The sequence below is a fragment of the Tamandua tetradactyla genome, chromosome 1, assembly GCF_023851605.1.
Source record: "Tamandua tetradactyla isolate mTamTet1 chromosome 1, mTamTet1.pri, whole genome shotgun sequence".
Taxonomy (NCBI): domain Eukaryota; kingdom Metazoa; phylum Chordata; class Mammalia; order Pilosa; family Myrmecophagidae; genus Tamandua; species Tamandua tetradactyla.
Genome location: NC_135327.1, coordinates 232,428,662 through 232,450,761, shown reverse-complemented (window position 1 = coordinate 232,450,761; position 22,100 = coordinate 232,428,662). Strand labels below are relative to the sequence as shown.

General features: G+C 50.2%; 1 protein-coding gene across 1 annotated transcript in view; it reads right to left on the bottom strand.

Annotated features, from left to right (window-relative positions):
* Nucleotides 1-4,750: 4,750 nt before the first annotated feature.
* MRC1 (mannose receptor C-type 1) overlaps nucleotides 4,751-22,100 on the bottom strand; it is a 78,964-nt gene continuing 61,614 nt past the window's right edge. Inside the window, exons 24-31 of the mRNA XM_077154726.1 lie at nucleotides 19,947-20,049; nucleotides 17,864-18,096; nucleotides 15,525-15,690; nucleotides 14,463-14,612; nucleotides 9,397-9,510; nucleotides 8,728-8,892; nucleotides 7,838-7,879; nucleotides 4,751-5,633 (exon numbers count right to left, since the gene is read on the bottom strand). Of these exons, the coding sequence (XP_077010841.1) occupies nucleotides 5,386-5,633; nucleotides 7,838-7,879; nucleotides 8,728-8,892; nucleotides 9,397-9,510; nucleotides 14,463-14,612; nucleotides 15,525-15,690; nucleotides 17,864-18,096; nucleotides 19,947-20,049 (1,221 nt within the window). The 3' untranslated portion in view covers nucleotides 4,751-5,385. The remainder of the gene's footprint in view (nucleotides 5,634-7,837; nucleotides 7,880-8,727; nucleotides 8,893-9,396; nucleotides 9,511-14,462; nucleotides 14,613-15,524; nucleotides 15,691-17,863; nucleotides 18,097-19,946; nucleotides 20,050-22,100) is intronic.

Here is a 22,100-nt window from a genome sequence, read left to right as displayed (position 1 = left end):
ATTTTGCTCACATCTGCCTGAGCTGCTCTGTGCTCTATGACTCGGCTCAGACTTCCACACAGGGGCCCTGCTCTCAGAAGCTGCCTCTGACGTTCACTCTCATGGGTCCCTTCCAAGGCCCAGGGAGGGACCTACTAATGTGTTCATGCGTCATAAGGTTTTGTGTTTTGCATGGGCAGCCACCGGGAATCGAACCCGGGTCTCTGGCATGGCAGGTGAGAGCTTAGCCTGCTGCGCCACCGTGGCCCACCCAGTCATAAGGTATCAATAACAGGTGCAGAGGTATTTTAACCATAGCTGTGTGACTGTCCACTTCAACTGCACCCATGGCCCTTCCTCTTGGGTTCGGTGGTGATGGAGTTTCCACAGGCTTTTTATGAATCAGAGTAACCGGAGGCTGAATTTGGAACATGTTTAGTTTGTGTTTGTGTTTATGTGGTTGTTGGTATAAGAATGGTGTCTCCACCAAAGAAACAGATCAGTAGGAGATATTGACATGCATATGGACACAAACTCAGACACGGACACGGACATGGAGTTAGCCACAGTGTGAGAAACGGACACGGACATGGACACAGGATGGAATTACACACAGAGTCAGACACAGAGTGAGACATGGACTTAGACTCAGACATAGGTTAGACATGGACACAGAATTACACATCGACACAGACCAGACGGATACAGAGAGCCTGACACAGGACTAGACATGGAGTTAGACGTGGACTTCGGTACAGAATTAGACAGAGGGTTGGACATAGAATATGACATAGGTGAGATGTAGATGCAGACCTAGTGTTAGACACAGACATAGAAAATGACAGAGTTACACGTAGATGCAGACCTAGTGTTAGACACAGACATAGAAAATGACAGAGTTACACGTAGATGCAGACCTAGTGTTAGACACAGACATAGAAAATGACAGAGTTAGATGTAGATGCAGACCTAGTGTTAGACACAGACCGTCATGGACAGAGACGTAGAGACATTTCTTTTACGAAGAAATGGCCTGAGCAGTTTTGGAGCCTGGCTAAGCAAGCCTGAAATCCCTCCCTTCCCAGGGAAAACTAAGCCCAATTCTAAGGCCGTTCAACCCATTAAGTCTGGTCCATCCAGAACAACATTTCTTCCAACTAGGTCAGGCCCACCCAACATCATCTCCCCAAGGGCTGCTGAGTAAGGACCTGAATTGCTTCTGCAAATACCCTTCCCAGTAGCACCTGGACTAGTGTTTCATTGAATATCTGAGGACGGCCGCTCAGCCCCATATCACGGATACCTCCAAAATTCAGCTTACAAATGGCTTCCACAATCTGCCAAATGTGTGACAAGTCATCCAACGCTAGCTGGAGGGGGGAAAGCAGGGTTAATGGAGCAGTGTGGGCACATCCCGACACACTCAGCACCACAGCAGGCGGGGACCAGAGGAGAAGCAAGCTTTGATACAAGAAACAAGAAGCTACCCTACAGAGATCCTTTTAAGCACCAGAGCCTAAAAGATGCAAGGGTAGGGCGGGCCACAGTGGCTTAGTGGCAGAGTTCTCACCTGCCATGCCACAGACCCGGGTTCGATGCCTGGTGCCTGCCCATGCGAAAAAAAAAAAGACGCGAGGGGAAAGTTCAACATTCATCAGTGCTAGTCAAACTTGAAGCTCTAAATGGTGCACCACATGCAATCATACATGCTTTTCTCTTTTTTTATGGGAATGAGGTATTAGAGATTTATCAAACTTGTCATTTTATCTGTATCTTGGAAAAACATTTTGGAGCATTTTTGGATGTAATTCTATAGATACTGGAAGACGTGGATGCATATAAAGTATATCATGTTTGGTCATCTTTAACTTTGTGAAGGAATTAGAAAATGCAAATAATAAAAATTAATGGGAATATGCAGGATTAGCCACGGAACTAATAGAAATTTTTCTGATATCAAGAAAGAAACATTGACAAGAAAATTTTCAGGTCATTCCAAAACAATAATTTATAAATTTCAAATTGAGGTAATGAAGAGACTCTTACATTATATGATAATTTAATCACTGAAGAAAAGTGAATGATACAAATGAATGGAGGCAAATTAAATTTCTGATTTGACACAAAATGACTTCACTAACTCATAATATGCCACTAACTGCAAGGTTAACAAATGGATTAATGAGTGTCATCAGATCCAAAACTAATTAAGATTTTCCATTAACAAAAATACTCATAACGAATGCCCTGAAATATTAAAACTTGTATGTGAAAGAAATTTGATAGAGGTTTTCCCAAACTTAATACAACCTTAAAAATTTATACCGCATGACCAATAAAAAATTGAATAGTTTCAAGAATCATTTCCAAACTAGCAAAGATTTTTTAAAATTTGTGGTCAGTTGTGCTAGAGCAAAAACTGAATTTTCTTCCTATTCCTTTATAACAAAGGTGTTACAACGCCATTGCCAGAGATGGTCTAAAAGAAGGTATTATAAAAGAAGGAAGTGAATGCCTAAAAATAATGTGTCACCTTCCTCAATTTGTGATGTTTTTGTAGTTGTCAGCTTTAAAAGATCTGTAATTGCCCATGATTGCTGAATAAATGTTCACTTTGTACCCATTTTCGCCTTATTTCTCAGCCAGGGCCCCGTACTGCACACACTGGCCCCACAGCGCTGAGCCCTGGCCTGGCGGGCGCCTCCTCCAGCTCCACTTCTGCCAGGGCCGCGCCCACGTGCAGCGTCCGTCTGCCGTGCGTCTGCCCCGCGCCCACGGCCGCCCCCGCAGCTGCCCCCGCAGCTGCCCCGCGCCCACGGCCGCCCCCGCAGCTGCCCCCGCAGCAGCCCCCGCAGCTGCCCCGTGCCCACGGCCGCCCCCGCAGCTGCCCCCGCAGCAGCCCCCGCAGCTGCCCCGCGCCCACAGCCGCCCCCGCAGCCAGTCGCAGCCGCCCCCGCAGCCGGCCCCGCGTCTCGCCCTGGGTCCCCAGGGCGGCTTCCCACCTGCAGCGCACCAGGTGGGCGAAGTCTGCGCATGCGTGCGCAGGTGCGGGCGGCCAGGGAGCGGGCACAGAAGGGCCCACGTGGGCGTCGCCAGCTCTGCGGACACCAGCCTCATCCTCAGGGTTCAAGGACAGGCCCCAGATGGTGAGGTCACCTGGGGAGAGTGCCCTGCAGCGCTTCCCCGCTGCTGACCGCTGACGAAAGCTGGGACTACCGAAAAACCAGGAGTCAGAGACCAGCACACGGTCAATCCCGAGAGAACTTCTCGTTAAGAAACCGAAACGAACGGCAACCACAGACAGTGAATTAACTGGGTCAAAGAAAACAAAAGGAAAGCTGCCTCCTTACACCTCTCCTCCCCCCTCGCCCCCCCAAATCCTTGATTTTTAGTACAGCGGTTGGATGGGGTGGAGACGCACGGCTATCTGTTTGACTTTACGATCACGTGGTCAGTGGATGGGAGGGAAAAACGACTCAGCACATGGCCAAATGGACCGTTTCTTAGAATAGCAAAGACGTTTAAACCTGGCATATATGTTGTTTGGCATCCAAAATTTTTTTCCAAAATGCAGCTCTGAATTATAATGGAAAATGATTTGAAACAACTCACTCATGTATTTCTCCCATTCAATAAGGCATTTCCTTAAATAATTCCCCCACCTGCTTTGACGCTGCAGCCGTCGCTTCCCCTGGGGCCAGTGAGAAGCAGCGTGTTTTCCATTGTTGGCGGGTGGGAGGGAGGCCTCTGGGCTCAGCGGCCTTTTCCAGAATTGCCCTATTTTGTTCACTTGGCGTTTTCCACCCCACCCAAGGTGCCGCTTCTTGATCTTTTTGAAATGTGGATTTCTTGAAAATCCAGCAATTTGCTTCCCAGAGAAAAATTTGCAAAGAGACCTAGGCAGAGCATTTTGCACACATTTTTCATGCCTGGATGGAGTCCTGCCCACTCTCCAAGGAGCCCCAGCCCAGCCCCCACTGTGGCGTGGTGTGTCTCAGAAAGTCACACTGGAGTGCTAGCCCCCGCCCTGCCAGGGGCCTGCTTGGAAGTGGGACCACTGAAGAAGCAGTCAGTAAAGGTGAACCCAAACTGGGCTGGGGGTGGGTCCTAATCCAAAAGGGGGGGTGGGGACACGGTAGGAGAAAGTTCTGGAAAGACAAAGTGAACGAGTCTGAGAGTGTGAGAGCATGCCCTGGGGTAGAGGCAGAGTAGAGCTCAGAGGACGCTGCCCCACAGCTCCGGGACCCCAGACTCTCAGCCCCCAAGGCCTGGCACAGACGCCGCTGCCTGTGAGCCCCCCAGCCCATGCCCCTTGCTCACTGCAGCCGTGGGACTGGCGCAGACCCGGGCGGAGACCCCTGCCCACAGCTGTCCCTGGAGAAGGCCCAGGAGGAGCTGCGGGATGGGCCCTGAGGGGGGATGGGCGAAGCTTTATCTGGGCCAGGTGTCAAGACACAAGGAGTCCCAGGGGAGGAGGAGACTTGGATTTCCAGGTCCCGAGATCAGTGCCTTCCACTTGCTGGTTTGCAAACGAGTCCGTGACCTGGGGACGAGCGGGGCAGCTGCGCGGGTATGTGGCCCAGTGTCAGCAGCGTGTGCTGTGTCTTAGCACAGGATCTGTTCCCCACGGATAGAGAGTTTACTTTAAAGAATTCTTCTACTAATATTCATGTTTATTTTATGGGTAATGTTAAGTGTCACGTAAATAGATAAATAAATCTCATTTGAAAGCAAATTTACATTTACAGAGATCACCCAAAATGTAAATCTATTAAAAATACACCTTGTCTTGATGTTTATTTCACATTACCTAAACACATCCAATTAGGCAAATTTACACTTTCCTTTCACATCTTTGCATTCCTGATGTGCACACACCAGGTCGAAGAGCACGCTGTGACCGTGAGGCCACAGAGCCCCACTGGTGGGGCCGGATCCCGCCCTCAAGCACGCACCGTGGGTATTGTCGCCACTCGGGCCGGCAGCAGAGAAAAGCAGCTGATTCCTTAGGCCCCCTGAGGTCGCTGGCACTTGATTTCTTATGGTGCTTTCTAATTATGAATCGCAGGTCGGCAGGTGACTTGTCTCTGCAAGTTCCTTGAAGTATCAGGGAGGCCCCACTTGCTGTGCACTGGGCTCCCCCAGTCTGCACGCCCTCGACGCCGAGGGGCTGGCACGCGCCGAGCACGCGCTGCGGTGCATTTAGAACGTACACTCTGTGTCACTGTCCCTCTTTTGTGGCAAAATCTTGCCGGGCTAGAAAGTGAGCAGTTATGTCTTCAGGCAGGCAAAGGAGAAAGAAGACCGACCGGTGCAGACCAGGGCTAACGTCGGGGAGGCCTCCGGGTGGACGGGTGGACCGGCGGCCCGCACGCGGCGGAAGGGACGGTGCGGCCGGCGGCCCCCCTAGGTGGCCAGCTGCTCGTTCTGCTCGATGTGGCCCACGAGGTCCTTGGTGTCGCCGGCGCCCAGCCCGCGGCTGTTGAAGTAGAGGGTGTTCTCAAAGGTGCCCTCCAGGAGCAGGCGGGCGCGCCGCTTCCGCTGGATGAGGTAGGCAGCCAGGCCAGCACCCGCCAGGGCCAGCAGCACCAGCACCACCACGACCCCCACCGCCCTGGGCGCCGGCTGGGAGGGCGCCATCTTCCTGGGGTCCGCTGGAAGAGAGGAGGGTGCTGGAACAGCGGGGAGGGGCGCGGCCCCCCCCGCCACAGGCCCAGGATGCGTGTCGGGGCAGCGGGCAGGCGGAGGCAGGCAAGAAGGCGAGGGGCCACCGCAGCACCCACTGGGCTAGCCGGGGCGAGGCCATGTCACCCGCCTGCACGGCACCACGCTGGGGAATCAGCAGCATTAAAACATAGGTGCCTCGCTTCAAAAGAATTTAAGGCTCCTTACAAATACATAAAAATACATAAAAGATGAAGAAAAGAGTAAAAGCCCAAAATTAGGGAATAGAGAAAACAAGAGTAGTGCAAATGGAATCCATGGGCATGGCTAGGAGCCAAGTAGCACCCGTGCTGCCAGAGGCCACTGCAGGTGGCCACAGATTCCAGCTGGGGTTCCCGCAGCGGCGGCAGGAAGAGTGAGATTGGATGAGGGCCCAGCTTGGACCGTCGCAGCGTGACTCAGAGCAGGCAGAGGACAGCCTGGCCGAGGTGGGAGGACAGCGGCAGGGAGGACAATGGTGGGAGGACATCCTTGCCAAGGCGGGAGGACAGGGGTGGGGAGGACAGTGGTGGGAGGACAGCGGCAGGGAGGATAATGGTGGGAGGACATCCTCGCCAAGGCGGGAGGACAGTGGTGGGAGGACAGTGGTGGGGAGGACAGGGGTGGGGAGGACAGTGGAGGGAGGACAGTGGTGGGGAGGACAGGGGTGGGGAGGACAGCGGCAGGGAGGACAATGGTGGGAGGACATCCTCGCCAAGGCGGGAGGACAGGGGTGGGGAGGACAGTGGTGGGAGGACAGTGGTGGGGAGGACAGTGGTGGGAGGACAGCCTCACTGAGGTGGGGAGGACAGTGGTGGGGAGGACAGTGGTGGGAGTACAGTGGTGGGGAGGACAGTGGCGGGAGGACAGGGGTGGGGAGGACAGTGGTGGGGAGGACAGTGGTGGGAGGACAGTGGTGGGAGGACAGCCTCACTGAGGTGGGAGGACAGTGGTGGGGAGGACAGTGGTGGGAGGACAGCCTCACTGAGGCGGGAGGACAGTGGTGGGGAGGACAGTGGTGGGGAGGACAGTGGTGGGGAGGACAGTGGTGGGAGGACAGGGGTGGGGAGGACAGTGGTGGGGAGGACAGTGGTGGGAGGACAGTGGTGGGGAGGACAGTGGTGGGAGGACAGCTTCACTGAGGCGGGAGGACCGGGGTGGGGAGGACCGGGGTGGGGAGGACAGTGGTGGGAGGACAGTGGTGGGGAGGACAGTGGTGGGAGGACAGGGGTGGGGAGGACAGTGGTGGGGAGGACAGTGGTGGGAGGACAGCCTCACTGAGGCGGGAGGACAGTGGTGGGGAGGACAGGGGTGGGGAGGACAGCAGTGGGAGGACAGTGGTGGGGAGGACAGTGGTGGGGAGGACAGGGGTGGGGAGGACAGTGGTGGGGAGGACAGCGGTGGGAGGACAGTGGTGGGAGGACAGCCTCACTGAGGTGGGGAGGACAGTGGTGGGGAGGACAGTGGTGGGAGGACAGTGGTGGAGAGGACAGTGGCGGGAGGACAGGGGTGGGGAGGACAGTGGTGGGGAGGACAGCGGTGGGAGGACAGTGGTGGGAGGACAGTGGTGGGAGGACAGCCTCACTGAGGTGGGGAGGACAGTGGTGGGGAGGACAGTGGTGGGAGGACAGCCTCACTGAGGCGGGAGGACAGTGGTGGGGAGGACAGTGGTGGGAGGACAGTGGTGGGGAGGACAGTGGTGGGGAGGACAGTGGTGGGGAGGACAGTGGTGGGAGGACAGTGGTGGGAGGACAGCCTCACTGAGGTGGGGAGGACAGTGGTGGGGAGGACAGTGGTGGGAGGACAGTGGTGGAGAGGACAGTGGCGGGAGGACAGGGGTGGGGAGGACAGTGGTGGGAGGACAGGGGTGGGGAGGACAGTGGTGGGGAGGACAGTGGTGGGACGACAGCCTCACTGAGGTGGGAGGACAGGGGTGGGGAGGACAGTGGTGGGGAGGACAGTGGTGGGAGGACAGTGGTGGGAGGACAGTGGTGGGGAGGACAGTGGTGGGAGGACAGCTTCCCTGAGGTGGGAGGACCGTTGCGGGAGGAAAGCCTCACCGAGGCTGAGGGCTAAAGCCAGAGATCAAGCAGTGCGTCCAGCAGCCAGGCTGCACTGACAGGTCACGAGTGCTGAGCTTCAGTAGCGACCTTACCTTTCGTTGTAATTGACGTGCGGGTAGGTTCAGCATCAACAACTGTTTGTTAAAAAAGAGAGAAAGGAAGTGATTAAACACGTATAGGAAGCTGGTGCCTGCAGGGAGCGCGTGGCCGCGGCGCGGCTCCCAGAGGCGGAAGCGCTGCATTGGGTTTAGAGTGACGCAGACGGTTCACAGTGACGTGTAGAGACAGATTCACACGGCCCAGCAGCACCGCACAGCTGCGCGGAGACCTCGGCGCCTCACGAGACCCGAAGAGGAGACCCTCCGGGCCGTGTCGGGGCTGCAGAACCCCACCCCGGACCCCGCCCACCAGTGACGAATTCACCCGGGGCTTTGCGGACAGGCCCCACGGTGAGGAGGGGGGGGGTATCTCCAAGTTAAACAAGCCCGAAGACCAGCACAGTTCTGGAATAGTAACATCTACCAGCGGACTCATTTTATCAAATTCACTTTTTAAAACGCTATTGTCAAACTGCCCGCTGTCCGCGGGGACGGAAGACCGCGCAGGAGGGTGGCGGGAAGGGCTCGTCATGGTGCCGACACGCCGAGGACCCCAGCACTTCTCCTTCTCAGGAGGGGCCTCTCCTTCTCAGGAGGGGCCTCTCCTGGCCGCCTGGCCTGTCCCCACCGGCGCGAACGCTCTGTCCTCGCCCTCTCCTCTGTGTCAACGTTGCTGGTGCCCCGTGTGCTGGGACATGTGTCCCACATGTGGGCCACGTCAGACGGCCTGCTGCACTCCTGCCTGGCTGCAGAACCGGCTGCCGCTGCAGGACGGGTTTAGGGAACGCGATGGCCTGTGCCCCACTGCCACCCCACCCGGGACCGCGTAGCACGGGCAGGGATGCTGGCCGCCACCTCTGTCCACACGCCAGGCTTGGACTTACTTTTTGGCCTTTTACAGATATACCCTTTGTAGGACGAGCAGTGAATCCCACTCCAAAACCCAGAGGCCGCCGACACGGCCACACAGTCATTTCGCTCCCCAGACGGGTCCCCCGCGTTCCAGTTGACGAAGGAGAGGGCATTGCTGTTGATCCACAGCCAGATCCCTGCGATTGAACAGAGCCAGTGAACCGCGAAAGAAAAATAATCCACGTTGACATAAATCCAACTTACCTACGCAACAGGTAGTACTACTTTATACCAGAATCAATAGTAGTTTACAGCTAGAGTTTTAACTGATGAGACTGTAAAGATGAATAATCACAGGGAAGGAAACAAAGGAATGTGTTTCCTACATAGCTTTCATTGAAATGTTTTTATATTTACACTTATCATATTCTAGGTATTTTTCCGGGCATAAAATAGAAAATTCTTTTTAATGCTTCTTAAACTAACTTAGCTATAGAGAATTTTCTTTTAATTAGAAACTTTGAAGATAGCATATGCCATTTAAATTTCATTTTTATCTCAAATAAAAATATGGGTTTGAGTTTTTAAAATCTATACAAATTAATGCTTGTTTGAGGCAAAACTTTCCAGAAATGAGCCTGTGTTTTACATGTAATATTCTAAAATATTTTTTTATTTACTAATGGTTCTACAAAAATTACCTTCAACATTTCTGTACAGTCCTATCCAAAAATCGGTTTTACTTTTTAGTGGTTCAACCCGATATGACAGAAAATTAGATTCTGCAGCAGTTTCGATGGAAGCCAAGGAGGCACCTGAAATACATAAAAGCTGTTTAAGATTCAATATTAAGTGAAATATTTTATAGTAATATTGCTATTAAGAGCAATAAAAATCAGTGCCACAGCTCCATTTAAGGGAAAGAATTGCAAAGAGTGGGCATGTGTCATCGCAGAGTTTGCTTCCATTCTGAGAATGTGGTTTTTAAAGCATCTCATGTGCAGAGGGCACCAAGCTAACTGCTGTGGGATGCCCGAGGCTGAGTGGGGCACAGAGTGAGTTCTACGGGCTGGTGCAGGGCCAGCAAAGGGCTCAGGGCACAGGAGTAACAGGAGGGAGTAGCTGCCGTGAGTTAGGGCACTGAGACGGGGGAGAGCCCCTCAAAGGGGGTGTGGAGGATGCTGGATTTAAGATGCTACAAAGCACAGGATTTCCAGAAGAAAGGAGAGAAAATAACCCCAGGAAGAGGAGGTAACAGGAGGAAAGACAGGCAGGAAACACTGCACTTCTTCAGGAATCATGCCCTTGGTTTGATGAGCCATCTGGTCAACCTGGGAGGGAAGCCTAGGTCGGCCGTGAGGCCAGGGCAGTGGGATGACCAGAGGCACTCAGTGTCTCCAGGCAGCAGAGCAGCGCACAGTGCTGTAGGTGTAGTCACCCGGCCATGTGTATAGGACAGTTCAAGGTCATAAGAAGGAGGGAACTGGCAGACTGGCTGATTCGGTGGTTGTGGCATGACGGCCCAGAGAGGATGGCGGGTGATGCAGCATCAGCTCTAGGTTGCAGAGCAAAAATCCATAGCTCCTCCTAATAACTCACACATTTGCACACTTGGAGCCAGGCCCCGTGTTCTGAGCTTTACAAGCATGATTTCATTGCATTTTTAAAACAAGCTCATGAAACAGAAACTCTTGCTGCCCCTTGAGCAGCAGCTGAAGGACGGAGGGCTATCACCTTGCCAGGGCCCCAGGGCTAGAAGAGGGCAGAGACGTGACGTGATGCAGACGTCTGCGCCTCGAGACCTGGCCTGCGACCACACACCCTGCCTCCCACTGCTGGGTCCCAGGCAGCCTCTCAATGAGTGTTTTCACGGCACTCTTGCCCATTCCATTATTAAGTGAATTTCCTAGATAGTAGATATTTCAAAATATTTGTAAACATAATTTGATAAATGAGGCTCATGCATTTTCTTTACAGGAAAATATAGCCACCTAAAATTGAAAATGAAGTTTCCTCATATTCATAGAAAACTTAAGAAAAATACTTATCAACATGAAAGGAAACATTTTTTTAACTGGAAAAGTCCAAAGACTCCGGGTGACATCTTCAGGAACAGCAGAGTAAGGGCCCCTGAAAATCCTCTTCTCTAAAAGGTGATGAGGACACAGTCCAATCTGCCAAAACCAACTTTTCAGAGCTTGAAGTCCACACATATGTATAGGGCTTCATGCATGCTCCAGAGAGACCTGAGAAGCCCTGAGCAAGCAGGAAGCAAAGGCTAAGGCAGAACTGTGAACCTGTGCTGAAGGCCACATGCGAAGACGTGGAGACTCATTGTTCCAGGCACTTAAGGAAGCCCCTTCCTAAGCATTAGCTGACCAGTAAGCTAAATGAGTGGACTTCAGTGGCCACACAGGAGAATGTAAACTTTACAGACTTAGTTCTGGGAAGTCACTAAACAAATAAATCCCTACCAACAATAAATAGTAACACACCCTGGGGAGGGGGGAATCTGGTTTCCACAATTGCTAATATGTATTATTTCAAATTTCAGTTCTTAACAGAGAATTACAAGACCTGCAAAGAAACAAGAAAGTAGGGCCTGTTCGAAAGAAAGAAGCAGTCGACAGAGAGTGTCCCTAAGGCGGCCAGACACTGACCTTTAAATCAGCTATTTTAAATAGGTTCAAAGTGCTAAAGGAAACTGTGTCTAAAGAACTGAAGGAAAGTGTTAGACGATGTCTCATCAAATAGAGAACATCAACAAAGAGACAGAAATTATAAAAAAATGAAAAAGATAGAAATTCAGAAGCTGAAAAGCACAGTCATGGAAATGAGAACTTCACAGGAAAGGCTCAAAAACAGATTTGACCAGACTGAAGAAAGAATCAGCAAACTCAAAGATAGGTAGATTGATATTATCCAGTCTGAGGAACATGGAAAAAAGAAAGAAAGAAAATGTGCAGAGCATAAGGCACCTGTGCACCCCCCATCAATCACATCAAAACCACAAAGCGGGAATCCCAGAGGAGAAGAGAGAGAATGGGGTAGAAAAAATGTTTGAAGAAACAATAGTCTAACATTGTGGTAGTTAGGTTCAGGTGTCAACTTGGCCAGGTGAAGGCACCTAGTTCTGTTGCTGTGGATATGAGCCAATGGCATGTGAACCTCATCTGTTCCTGATTACATCTGCAGTCGGCTAGGAGGCGTGCCTGCTGCAATGAAGGATGTTTGACTTAATTGGCTGGTGCTTAAATGAGAGACTCAAGGCAGCACAGCCCAAGCAGCTCAGCATCCCTCATCTCAGCACTCAGAGCTCAGCCCAGGCCTTTGGAGATGCAGAAAGGAATCACCCCAGGGAAGATTGTTGGAACCCAGAGGCCTGGAGAGAAGGCCAGCAGAGACCATCCTGTGTCTTTCCATGTAGTAAAAAACCTCAGTTGAAAGTTAACTGCCTTTCCTCTGAAGAACTAATGAAATAAATCCCCTTTTATTAAAAGCCAATCCATCTCTGGTGTGTTGCATTCTGGCAGCTAGCAAACTAGAACAAACGTTCCTCAAATTTGACGGAAAACATTAATTTAGGCATCCAAGAAGTTAGAACAATTCAGAAGGATAAACTTGAGGAGACCACACCTAGAAACATAATCAAGATGTCAAAAGACAAAGACAGAGAGAACCTCGGAGTCAGCGGGAGAGACGCGATCGCTGGCCGTGGACAGTCACGTCCAAGGGCCCCTGATGGAGTCACTGTAATTGCTGGTGAGAGCCAGGGAGACCAGGGGCAGTGGGGGCCCACAGCACTGCAGGTAAGCAACAGAGAGCCAAGGGTTTTCTATCCAGGAAAACTGTCTTTCAAAAAAGAAGGCAGAATTAAGACATTCCCAGATAAACAATGAAAGCATTTGACACCAGCAAGCCAACCCCACAGGAACAAAAATGGAGCCCTCTGGGCAGAAATGAGAGAGCATCAGACAGTAATTCCAATCCACGTAAAGAAATGAAAAGCACCAGTAGAGGCAACTGCATAGCTAAATACAGAGTATAAATGTGTTTTGTGTTTGGAGCTCTTTTGTGTCTTATCTGATTTCATGACAACTGCATAAAGCAATAATTATAAGCATGTGTTGATGGGTCTTACAATGCATAAAGATGCAACTTGTCCAATGATAACACAAAGGAGAGGGTAGGGGAAGGAGCCAGATAGGAGCAAAGTTTTTGTACACTATTCAAATTGAATTGGTATTAATAAAAAATCAATTGTTAGTTGTAGTCTCCAGGGCAACCGCTAATAAAATGACTATAAAATACATAGTAAAAGAAATGACAAGTTAAATGTGTAGGAAGAATTATGTGCCTCAGAAAAACAGGTTCTTAATCTTAACCCATCCCTTAGGGTGTGAACCCATTGTCAGTAGGACCTTCAGAAGATCTTCTTTAAGAAGACCCTGTTTTTAGTTGAGTTGTGGCCAACTCAATCAGGCTGAGTTTTGGTCCCATTACTAGAGGCTTCGTAGGAGAGAAAGCCACAGGGAGAAGGCAGGGAGGAGTCGAGGCTGGAGGCCAGGAGAAGCCAGAGGAGAAAGACGAGGCCGTCACCATGCACATGGCCAGATGATGGGAAAGTGAGGTCCCCGGACCCCCAGCGGCCAGCCTTCAGAGAGAAAGCATCTCCTGAGGGCACCTCCTAGCCTCAAAACCACGAGCCGGTAAACTGCTGCCACTAAGCCAATCCATTGTGTGGTACTTGTTTTAGCAGCTGGGGAACTAAGACAGGAACTCAAATGGTGCCCTAGAAAATACCTGTTTAATGCAAAAGAAGGCAGCAATGGAGTAACAGAGAAACAAAAAGCCTGAGACATATGGAAAACAAATGTCAGATGACAGTCGTGATACCTGCCTTATCCGTCATCACACTAACTGTGAATGGATTGAACACTCCAATGAAAAGGCGGAGGGGCAGAATGGGTTTTTAAGAAACATGATACAACTATGTGCTGTCTACAAAAGACACGCTATTCAAAGATACAAAAGGGCTTCAAGTAAAAAAGTGGAAATAACACTGTGCAAACAACAAAAATGACCTGGAATGGCTATACTAATATTAGACAAAACAGATTTTTAGACAAAAATTGTGAGTAGAAACAAATAACGTTTCATGATGATAAAAGTTTTAATTCATTAAAAAGATCAACTGTAAACATAAATGCACCTAACAAAAGAGCCCCAAATACATGAAGAAACTGACAAAGAAGACTCCATCTGGCTCAGAGTTTAAAGTCGAAACTCAAGATTAAATTGTGAATGAGCCTGAAGGAAATGAGGGTACAGCTCTTTCCCACCACTAGTGGCATAGAGAATCCTGAGTTAGGGCCTATGCAAAATATAATAAAAAGAATTCGGTAAAATATTCAGTGGGTTTGACTAAGTGCGTTTCTATACGCTCCCTACAAGGTTAGCTTTATTTTACCATTTGTATTTCAAGGAGAAAATTTTTCACTTATCATGTATCTTTGTGAATTAACTTAGGCTTTTTTTCATAACTGTGATAACCAGACCTAAATACTTTCCTCCTAATGATAGAACAAAATGGTCCCTGGGGCACCGGTGAGACCTGAGTTTGCCTGTGACAAGACGTGAGCGCAGCACTCCAGGCGTCGGAGAATGAGGGCCTGGCAGGTTGGGACACGCCGGCAAGCAGGAAGGAAGACGTGCTTGGCCAATGGCTGTTTCCCACCCGGGGATTTCTTCGCAGGCAAGCACCTACCCATGCGGAGACACTCCAGGGACGCCTGCCCCCAGTTCCTGGTGTACGAAGACTCGATGTAGTAGCAGTGACCGTGGAAGGGGACCCACGCCGTGTGCTCGGACTCGGGGCACCTGCCGGGAAGCTGCGGGGGCTCCGTGGCAGGCACTTCTGTCAGTCGAGGACATTTGCAATACAGGAAAATGAGTTCAGGGGGACACCGGACGCTACTGTGGCAGATGAGGGGCATTGAGTCACCTAACATTATTTAAGAAAATGTTTAATGGGCATCATGCGGATCCACCATTCTTATTATGGGGTTTTCTTTTAATTTATGCATTTTTTCATTTGGAGTCTATTTCAGTGGAATGCACTGTGTACAGTGGGAATCAACCACACTCATAATAAAGAATGTAGACCACAGATACCTACCAAACCTATAAGTTTTTTTTTAATCAACCAAAAGTAATTTGTAAAGGGATTCCCCTTCAAGGCACACTTCTCCTTTTCTGGGCTTTAGGCTTTCATTTGCCCGTCTTAGCTATGAATGGTGACTGCGACGCGACTAAATGCTGTGCCAGCATTCCAGGTCTGTGCCCATTATATCTCTGACTCGGATAAATCTGCACACATCCTGATAAAATCATTTTGATAGGGATGCAGTGCCAACAACCGAAAGTACGCACGAATTCCTGGGAAATCTAGCGTTATAGATTCAGAGGACAATCCCATAAACATTCAGAAATTCATAAAGAGAAAAGGACTCCAGCAATGGAGAGAACTTTCTGTCTCCATCATCTGATGCGTCTGCTGGTTCACACAATGGAGGGACATGTATTAGGCCATCTTAGCGCCCTGGGACACGTCACTGCTCGGTGACGTCAGTGGACACGTCACTGCTCGGTGACGTCAGTGGTCACGTCACTGCTCGGTGACGTCAGTGGACACGTCACTGCTCGGTGACGTCAGTGGACACGTCACTGCTCGGTGACGTCAGTGGACACGTCACTGCTCGGTGACGTCAGTGGTGGCGCTCGCGCTGCGTCAGAAATGCTGAGGCCCCTATTCTGTGTTTCCAGTTACCGTCTGATCTTTTGCAGACGAAATAGAAGCATTCCCCACACTGCGCTGTCTTCCAGAAGCCGTCGACGTCCAGGTGGGCGCAGGCCGACTTCAGCTTGGGCTCGTCAGCAGCCCAGTTTGTGTACCGCACCCTCCAGCCGTCCGTCCACACGTACTCGCCGTCGGTCTGCAAGACACGAGCAGCAGCTAGCATGGGCCTCGGCTCGTGCAGAAAATGCCGAAAGAGCCAAGTCAAGACCAAAAAGCATATACTTAGGACCATGACGTGATGGAGACCCCTGAGCTTTTGGAAATGAAAGTCATTTTTTTCCACCAGGGTTTCTCAAATTCGATAAATGTGGCCTTTTTAAAAAGGGGCTATTTCTTGGAGATCCCCAGAAACATGTCGTTGGAAGCCAATTCAAAAAACACTGACCTAGAAAACTGATGTCTTGCTTGATGAAACTCACTCTGATTTGCAGATTTTTAGTGCAAAGGGATGTTTTATCTTCACAGTGAATTAAATGCGTCATATTATTATTGAAGGGGAAATAAAATGTAAGTGATTTTCCTGGGCTCGTGGACCCCGCAAGCAGCCACACCTTGGGGCCCTGCTGCTGAAACCCCCTGGGGACGCGGCCTCTTGGGGCGCGCGCTGGCCGAGCCCCCTGGCTATGTGAGTTCCCCGCTGGTCTTTCAACCATAGGAATCTTGGTGCCATTTAACTTAACTTTTTATTTAATTTAGTTTTAATGGAATAACTTTTTATTCCATTAAAAATTATTCCATTTGTTCAACTAAAGTCATTCATTGAATAAATTTTATGTCACTGACAGCCTAATCAATAACACCAAAAGTATTAATCAGTAAAACTCTTGTATTAATTTAAATGAGAGTTCAAAGGCAATGCCTAAGAACAGATGAGATATAATATTTGTCAGAGATCAACGAATCTTTTCAAAACTTCAAACAATCCTTTCCTTTTTAACTGCGTCATTTAATTTACCAAGCCAATTACCAAAGGTCCAGTGGAAAAATCAAAGGCACATGTTATCTTGGCTTTAGGACCTTGGGATATTCCACCACATATAATTAAAAAATACTTAAATAATCACTAACTCCGTAGGCATAAGGGAGATAAGAGTGTTTTCGTTATAAATATTGGTATAAAGGAAAGCTGTTTAATCTTTCTAAAAACAAATGAAAGCAGATTTTAAACTCATAAGGGAATTGCAGCCATGTCTATAAAAAAGAAAGTGAATGAAAGAATTACTGAATGAAATGAATGAATGATTTACTGAACAAATTAATTACTGACGACATGGTTGGCGTGGGAAAATAAGGATGTTTTGCCTAAGTTAAATCACAGAAGCCATTATGGAACGACCTACTTGTAAAATCTCCACTTCCTAATTGAGGAAATAGTTTTCATCGCGGAGTGCGAGCACTGCTGTGTGTCATGGCATTGGATCCTCTGCGAAATCAGCCACCATTCCCAGGGGTACCCCTTTCTATCCCCCTCTCTCTGCTTGGCTGTGTTTCTCTCCGCTCTGCGATCCTAGGCCACGTTTCCATGTTTTTCTGAGAGACTCTTCTTGGTCCTCTCCATGCACAGCGGGTGCCTTTCCTCTCCTCCCATCATTTTGTAGATAAGTCTTTCTGACACTCCTTGTGCCATGCCTTATTTACTACGTCCCCTACTAGAGCGTTCGCCAGCTGGATGGAGGGGGGCAGGGGGGAAGAAAGGATGGAGGTGCTCCCGATGGAAGCAGGGAGGAAAGGATGGAGGTGCGAAGGTAGGATCATGAGGCCCAGACAAGACTCACCTCAGGAATATTTTGGCAACTGGAACCACCTGGGTGCCCTGCCCGCCCCTTAGCCCATCCCACTCCCTGGCAACCTTCCCTTCTCTGTTCTGGCATTCCGGGCTCTGACTGTGAAGGAATACGTCTCACACACCGACGGCGGCAACACGGCAGGGCCTGTCACTCTAGAATGACTGGCCTGCCCCCCCAAATAAAAGTATCCCTGTTCCCAACAACCAGGCCCCTGCCTGCCCTCCCGATGCCCTCGGCACGGCGTGCGTCGTTGGAACGCAGGAAAGAAAGAAGTAAGGGAATAAGAATGAAACTGTTTAGGTCCAGAATACAGTCTTCACACTCACAGCCCACGTGAGAACTCACGCCTGTTGGAGGATGCCACTTTGATTGGGGCTGCACCTGCCGGCAGGCTCGCCCCACGGCAGCACAGGTGCGCTCTGCTCGCGGGGCCCTGTGGGCCGCTCGCCACGACAGCAAGCAGAGAGGCCCCCACCGGCCATTCCGTCCACGCGGCCGAGCCGGCAGCCACGGGCTCCTCACCTCGTTGCTGTTCAGGGCGAGCCACACGGGCTCCTTCATGTCCTGCACCTGCAGCCACAGGAGCGCGTCGCTGTAGGGATCCAGGACGCTGGCGATCTGGGAGCCGTTCAACTGGCAGTAACTCTTCGCTTCGTGCCACGGCAGCTTCAGCTTCACCAGTGCGTAGCTGCTTTCCCCAAACTTAAAAAAACCACGCAATGGAAGTGTGGTGGGAGGGCTGGGCAAGGAGGGGTCTGGGATAAAAGGGTTAGTTTTGTTAGCATCATCAGTGAACATTAATTGAGCACCAACAGTATACAACTACTATACCCGACTCAGGTAAGAACAGTCAGAATAGCGCACACCACACCAAGGGTTAAGGACATTTTCATGAAGTTTTCGCACCATGAAACAGCTTTTCTTTACACTCTGTATGCCTGGTTAGAGTCAATCACTTCCAAACCGTGTTTAGAACACTAAGGCAGCTCTTTGATCAAGTTTCTAGACTCAAAAACAAGAAGTCTTACAAATCAACAGCGACTCAGGAGAGAGAAACTGCCCCAGTGGCAGATCATGAACTTTTTATTGTAAGTTACAGAGAATCCATTGTCCTGACATCAAGTTCACGTCCTCCTCTCGGGAAGACGTCAAGGTCACGGGCCGCCCCCCCCCCCCCCACTTGCTCTACTCTGCCTGGAGTTTTGTCCTTTCACACAGAAGCCCCACCCCGACCCCAATCCCTTTGGGAGGTGGTTTAGGCTCGGGATGGGGCCTGTACAAGCCACGGTCCACCCAACCTCTGCCCCTCCCGGGCCCCAGCACCGAGCCAAACCCAACAGCAGCTGGCGCCGTGTCGACCCCCACTGTCCGGTGAGGGTCGCCAGCCCCTCCTGGAGGCCAGACCAGTCCCCTCCTGCCAAGGCCAAAGTCAGCACTTGCTCCGGCGCCAGGATGCCCAGGTAGGGGCCGGACGGCCAAAGCCAGCTAAGAAGACGGTGTTGAATGCTTGAAGAGGATCAAACAGCACTACTTCACGGCGTACAAAACGTACACGAAAATCCAATTCCAATTTTATTTTTTAAAGAAGGGAATTGATTGTCCTTAGCATAATTGAAAGCCTATAAAATTTTTATTCTGCCTTTTTTTACTTTAATACTCTGAGGCTTTAAGTCACTAAAATTTTTTAAAATATTTTTTATTGGTGGCAAAATATTTCATGGCTCACGCTCATAAGAAGTGGGAAGGGGGGTGCTGAACAAGCCTGTGACTCACCATCGGCTCCCGGGGGGCCCCTCTGCAGGGACCTGGTGCCCGGCTGCCGTGCTATGACTCTCTGGGCAGGCCTGGACACAGGGGCGGGGGCACCTGGATTAGGGAAAGGTGGCACGGCTTAAACCAACTTTTGGATTAATAGGGAATTAAAATTTCTGAAATAATTTTCAAGTATCTGAAAATACCTCCCATGATTTTCAGTCACTGTTATGAGTTGTCATTCGTTCTCTGATCCCCCAGAAAGTCTGAAGGCAGTGGGAGAACAGGCGTCGTCTCACTCAGGCACCTCTGAGCACGGCCACCTCGTCTCGTCTCTCCTCTAATTCCCCACCCTCCGCATGGGTAACTGGACGCCTCTCCACTCTCAGTTCCCTGGAAACTAAAATGCGCACCACCAAACCTCATTTCTCACTGAATAACCCTATGCGCTGTTTTGTTTTCATTTAACCGTATTCTGGCTTTCTTTGATGAAAAATGGAACTCCAATCAGCTGTTAAAACTCAGGCTATAAAACACAGAATGAAGTGTACATGATGCTTTGTACCAACAGTTCTTAAATCACATGATTTGAACCAAGTTTTTCCCACTCTGACTCTGAAAAACAGGTACAGGAAGGCACATATCCCAATTTTCTAAAAAATTAGAACAGTTCCAACTTCAAGTATAATCTGCACAACTTGCTAGTAATGGATGAGGGGATACACTCTTGAATAAATTATAGAAAACATCACCCTTTTTGCCTGTCACAGGCACACGTGAATTAAAGCGGGAGGGAGGCAAACCCACTGGTCTGAGAGTGTGCATCTGAGGGGCGGCTCCTGGCAGAACCTACCGGGTTTTGTCTGGCATATGTAGCCTCGCTTGCCGTCACACGTGTCATCCATCCACTTCCCTGCATCCCGTGATTTCCCTCCAATGATGACGACGCAGTCGGCCTGCATATTTGAGAGGAGAAGAAAATAAGTAAGAATCAGTAATTATTTAAATCAATTCACTGCTCAGCTGTGGTGGTTAGTTCTGGTGTCAGCTTGGCCAGGTGACGTGCCCAGCTGTCTGGTCAGGCGAGCACTGGCCTGACGGGAGCTGCAGGGACATTTCAAGGCTGGTAGATAAAGCAGAAGGCTGATGGATTACGTCATCAGTCAGTTGATTGCATCTGTGGCTGATCACATCTGCGATCAGCTAAGGCGCATCGCCCACCGATGAGATAATCTAATCAGTTGAAGCCTTTTTAAGGAAGAAGAGAGACTTTCACTGCTTTTTTTAGCCAGCAAGCCTCTCCTGTGGAGCTCGTCCAGACCCTGCCTTGGAGCTGCCAGCCTCACAGCCTGCCCTGCGGATTTTGGACTCTTCCATTCCCACAATGCATGAGACACCTCATATTTACAGCTCTCTCCTGGGGGCTCTGTTTCTCTAGAGAACCCTGACTAACACATAAGCGAAAAACAAACAAAAAGCATTATTCCTAAATCCAAATCGTAGGATCTTCCCCATTCCTGAGCAGCATGCTCAGCCCATTCTTACTTTCCAGGAACCTGTGCCCACTCTCCATGGGGGCCCCTGCACTGGAAGGGCTGCTCTCCAAATTCAAAACCCAGATGGGTTTGGATAAATTGGGGGCATATGCCTGAGGTCCTGAGGTCCCTTTCCACCCATAAGGTGTCTTAATTGCTGCCAAAAGTTAGGAACTGAGTGGATAAGGACAACACAGCGCCCTTTTCCCTACAAACTCTCACAGTCCAAACCCAGGAACAGCTACTCGGTCGTCAAAAGGAAATAAGTGCAACCTATGCTTTTCTTTTGCTAGCAATTTTTAAAGTATTATTAGCAGTTCCGTCGAACTGCGGCATGGCTACAAGGATTTACATCCTATTTATGCTGTCACAGTGGAAGAGTCTGGGCCCAACCCCCAGCTCAGAAAGCAAGAGAGGAGGGTGCCTGGGGCCGAGGACTCCCAGGGGGCAGCCAAAGAGGGGGGTGTGCCGCTGGACCCGCGTGTCGCCAATGCTGCGGCCCCAAGCCCAGCCGGCCGGCCGAGGATGTGGGTGCAGGGCAGGCGGCCCCCAGGCCCCCACTGGCAGTGGGCCACACGAGGCTCTTGACAGGCGAGCGCGCGGCTTTCACATGGTGACGTTCTAAAATAAGAGACGCCCGTCGCGGTCAGCGGCACATCAGAGGCAGCGGGCAGGGTCTTCCTTTTCCTTTTTAGTGGTGTACAAAATAATGTGGTTTTCAGTCAATGGCATCTCAGCTTCAATGAAATGTGGTAACCAAGCTCTCAGACTCTGGACATTTTGTCATGTGAGATACTCTATTTATCTGCCGTATTTCCTGATAACACCCCGCAATCTAATTTGAAATATGGCTGTTTGCTCATTTAAAGTAAGAGGAGGGAGCTAGGGGTGGGCCACGGCGGCTCAGCAGGTAAGAATGCTTGCCTGCCAAGCCCGAGGATCCGGGTTTGATTCCTGGTGCCTATCCATGTTAAAAAAAAAAGATAGAAAAAAAGAGGAGGGAGCTGGGGAGTCACACGGTATCAGGCATCTTAGTAAAATCGTTTTGCTTTTTACAGCTGAAGCCCCCAGATTTCATGGTGTTTATTTCCACAGTTACCTCCTATTTTAGTGAATAATGCTAGTTTCCCACTGTTGCCTGCTATATGAGTTCCTTTTAAAATAAATGAATAAATAATAAAACATTTACTAAAATAAAATTATTTAAATTTGTTAAAAATAAATAAGCAAAAAAAGGAGTCGATTAAAACAAAACGTTAACCACACAATGCCAATCGCAAACCACAAAGACAGCAAAAGACAAGTGGCTGGAGTTGGGGAAACGCAGCTCACCGCGTTGTCTGCCCACACCCGCCTCTACCCTCTCGTCCTGCCCGCCCCGCCGCCCCGTGGCACGCGTCTCGGCCATCAGGAGCCCACAGTCTTATATTCCGAAGGTTCCTTGCTGCCCCGTCTCATGCTCAGCTAGTCTC